Source organism: Lactuca saligna, chromosome 4 (assembly GCF_052625555.1).
Source record: "Lactuca saligna cultivar CGN05327 chromosome 4, ASM5262555v1, whole genome shotgun sequence".
Classification (NCBI taxonomy): Eukaryota; Viridiplantae; Streptophyta; class Magnoliopsida; order Asterales; family Asteraceae; genus Lactuca; species Lactuca saligna.
The window spans coordinates 146,526,149-146,528,331 of record NC_136420.1 but is presented as its reverse complement, the minus strand read 5'-3'; the positions used below and the strand labels follow the sequence as shown (position 1 = coordinate 146,528,331).

Below are 2,183 nucleotides of genomic sequence, written 5' to 3'. Positions count from 1 at the left end.
GTAGCTCTGATTTGTTCACTGTCCAAGAATTTGAATTGTATCTGCCTGTAGAAACAGATCACCATAACATTAGATTGAATCGTATAACATGTGATTTTATTGTTACACAATTGTATCGTCTTGTAATCATATGTGTTTTTTTAAGCTAGAAAGCAGTTGCTTTTGCGAATATTAAAGAGTGATAATTAAGAATTTGCTTCTTAGGAATTTCAAATTAGTTGGAAATTTGAAATTCAGTTTTCATTTGCTGAAAAAATGGAATTTGAAACCTGTTTTGTTGTAATATATTTTGGTGGAAACATACAAATCTGTGAACAGCCAGGTACCAGGTCTCATATTGTCAGACATCGTGTTTCTATTTGCGTAGTATTCTAACTTCTAAGGGGCCTGCGATACGCTCAGCTTTCAGTTCTGAGATACTCGTCATTAGTTGTTTGTGTTATCTATTATAAAGAAATGTGTGGAGGTAAGGAAGATATTTGGATGAAAATAGAAAATTATATACATATGTAAAAAGTGTTGAAATAGTGAAGAGAATATGTATAAAATGGAAAGTAGTAACGCTGATGAAGGGTATAACAGGCAGTGATACTGTAGACCTCAGTTGAAGTGACTTTGTGCAGTAAATCCTTGAAGACAACATTTTTTGTTTCGTTGTTTTTAGTTGTGTCGCTGATGTTTATTAGTATCTTTATGGAATCTGGTGATGTTGCTTGCGAGAGGGCAACATACAGTTGGACGTGTGCATAGATGGGCTGTAACAAATATATTCCAATCTTACGTAGTGATTGTCCTTGACTCTTGTTGATAGTCATTGAATAACAAACTTTAACTGGAAACTGTTTTCGTGAGAAGATGAATGGTAGATCTGATGAGTTATGTATGAACTTTATACGTGGTATGTATACACGTTTTCCAATGGAAGTGCTAGTTATGATTGTCGCTTCAATAACACATGGTAACAATTGTGAAACAATCATATGGGTACCGTTGCATAAGCCTTCCCTCTGACTTATGTTTCTTAACAACATTATCGGACAGTCTACCTTAAGTAGAAGCTCGTGTGGTGGTATTCCCGGAAAGCTTAGTTGGTTTAGGTATTCTATTGGATAGAGGCCCTCCAAATCTGATGTGTGTTTTCCATTCGGCTGCATGGTGTCTGTGCTATTGTATACCCTGGCACTTGTCACCATTTTTAAAATGTGAGCTTTTATCTCATTAGCTGAATTATTTGTGGGACAAACTATTGCTCTTGCTGAAAGCAGTGTGGCAGTCGGCTCATTAAGTGTATCATCCCCAGAGACAAAATATATTAAGGTCTGTAGAGAATCAGGGGAAAGTGATATTAGGAGTGAAGATGGAATTCGTATCCAACTTGAGTCCCGTGGGTCATCTTTGTCAGGTACACCTATATGTCCATTACCAATAGCTAGCAGCCATGTGGCAAAGTCTGATAAAGTCATTGAGCCATGGGATATTGTGTTAGAGGACTCTAGTGTCATGTTCGTATGTAAAAAGTGAACTATAAAATATGACCATAAATATGAACTTGGTAGAGTTAGTGCGATAATTTCAAAACGAGTGTTTTTTGGTAGAACAGGAAGAGTTTCGCTGAAATCACCACCAAGGAGCACTGACATGCCCCCAAACTGTTTTTCGTCACAGTCTAGCACATCTCTAAGTGAATGGTCGAAAAATTCAAACCACCTTCTGTCACTCATTGGCGCCTCTTCCCAGATAATGAGTGTTGTACACTGCATAAGATCTCCAAGGAAGGTGCGCTTTTTTATATCGCATGATTTTTTGTTGTTTAAATCAATAGGTATTTTGAACCTTGAGTGTGCGGTTTTCCTAGAGGGTAATAAAAGCGATGCGATTCCAGATGCAGCAACAACCAAAATGATTTTGCCTATCGATCTCAGATAGGAAAGAATAGTCACCCATAAGAATTTTTTGCTAGTACCACCATGTCCATAAACAAATATTAGTATTCGTTTTGCGTTCTCTATGGAAGTAACAACTTTGTTGTAGACTAATCGTTGGTCATTGTTGAGCTTTGGTACTTGATCATTGTGTTGTTTTAGTAGTTCTTTCGTATCATAACTCATTTCTTCCAATAGCTTTCGATTTCGTAAAACACCAATCAGATTGGCTGACGGAACTGGAAGACCAAAGTTTGCCAT

At 37.1% G+C, this 2,183-nt stretch overlaps 1 protein-coding gene across 1 annotated transcript; it reads right to left on the bottom strand.

Moving 5' to 3' along the window:
• Positions 1-497: 497 nt before the first annotated feature.
• LOC145040239 (uncharacterized) lies at positions 498-2,183 on the bottom strand. The gene has a single exon (XM_078988196.1). The coding sequence runs from the start codon at positions 2,181-2,183 to the stop codon at positions 498-500; it is 1,686 nt and encodes a 561-aa protein (XP_078844322.1).

Excerpts from the sequence above, each read along its gene's own strand:
- LOC145040239 (XM_078988196.1), bottom strand. The coding sequence starts at position 2,183 with ATGGCAAACTTTGGTCTTCCAGTTCCGTCAGCCAATCTGATTGGTGTT.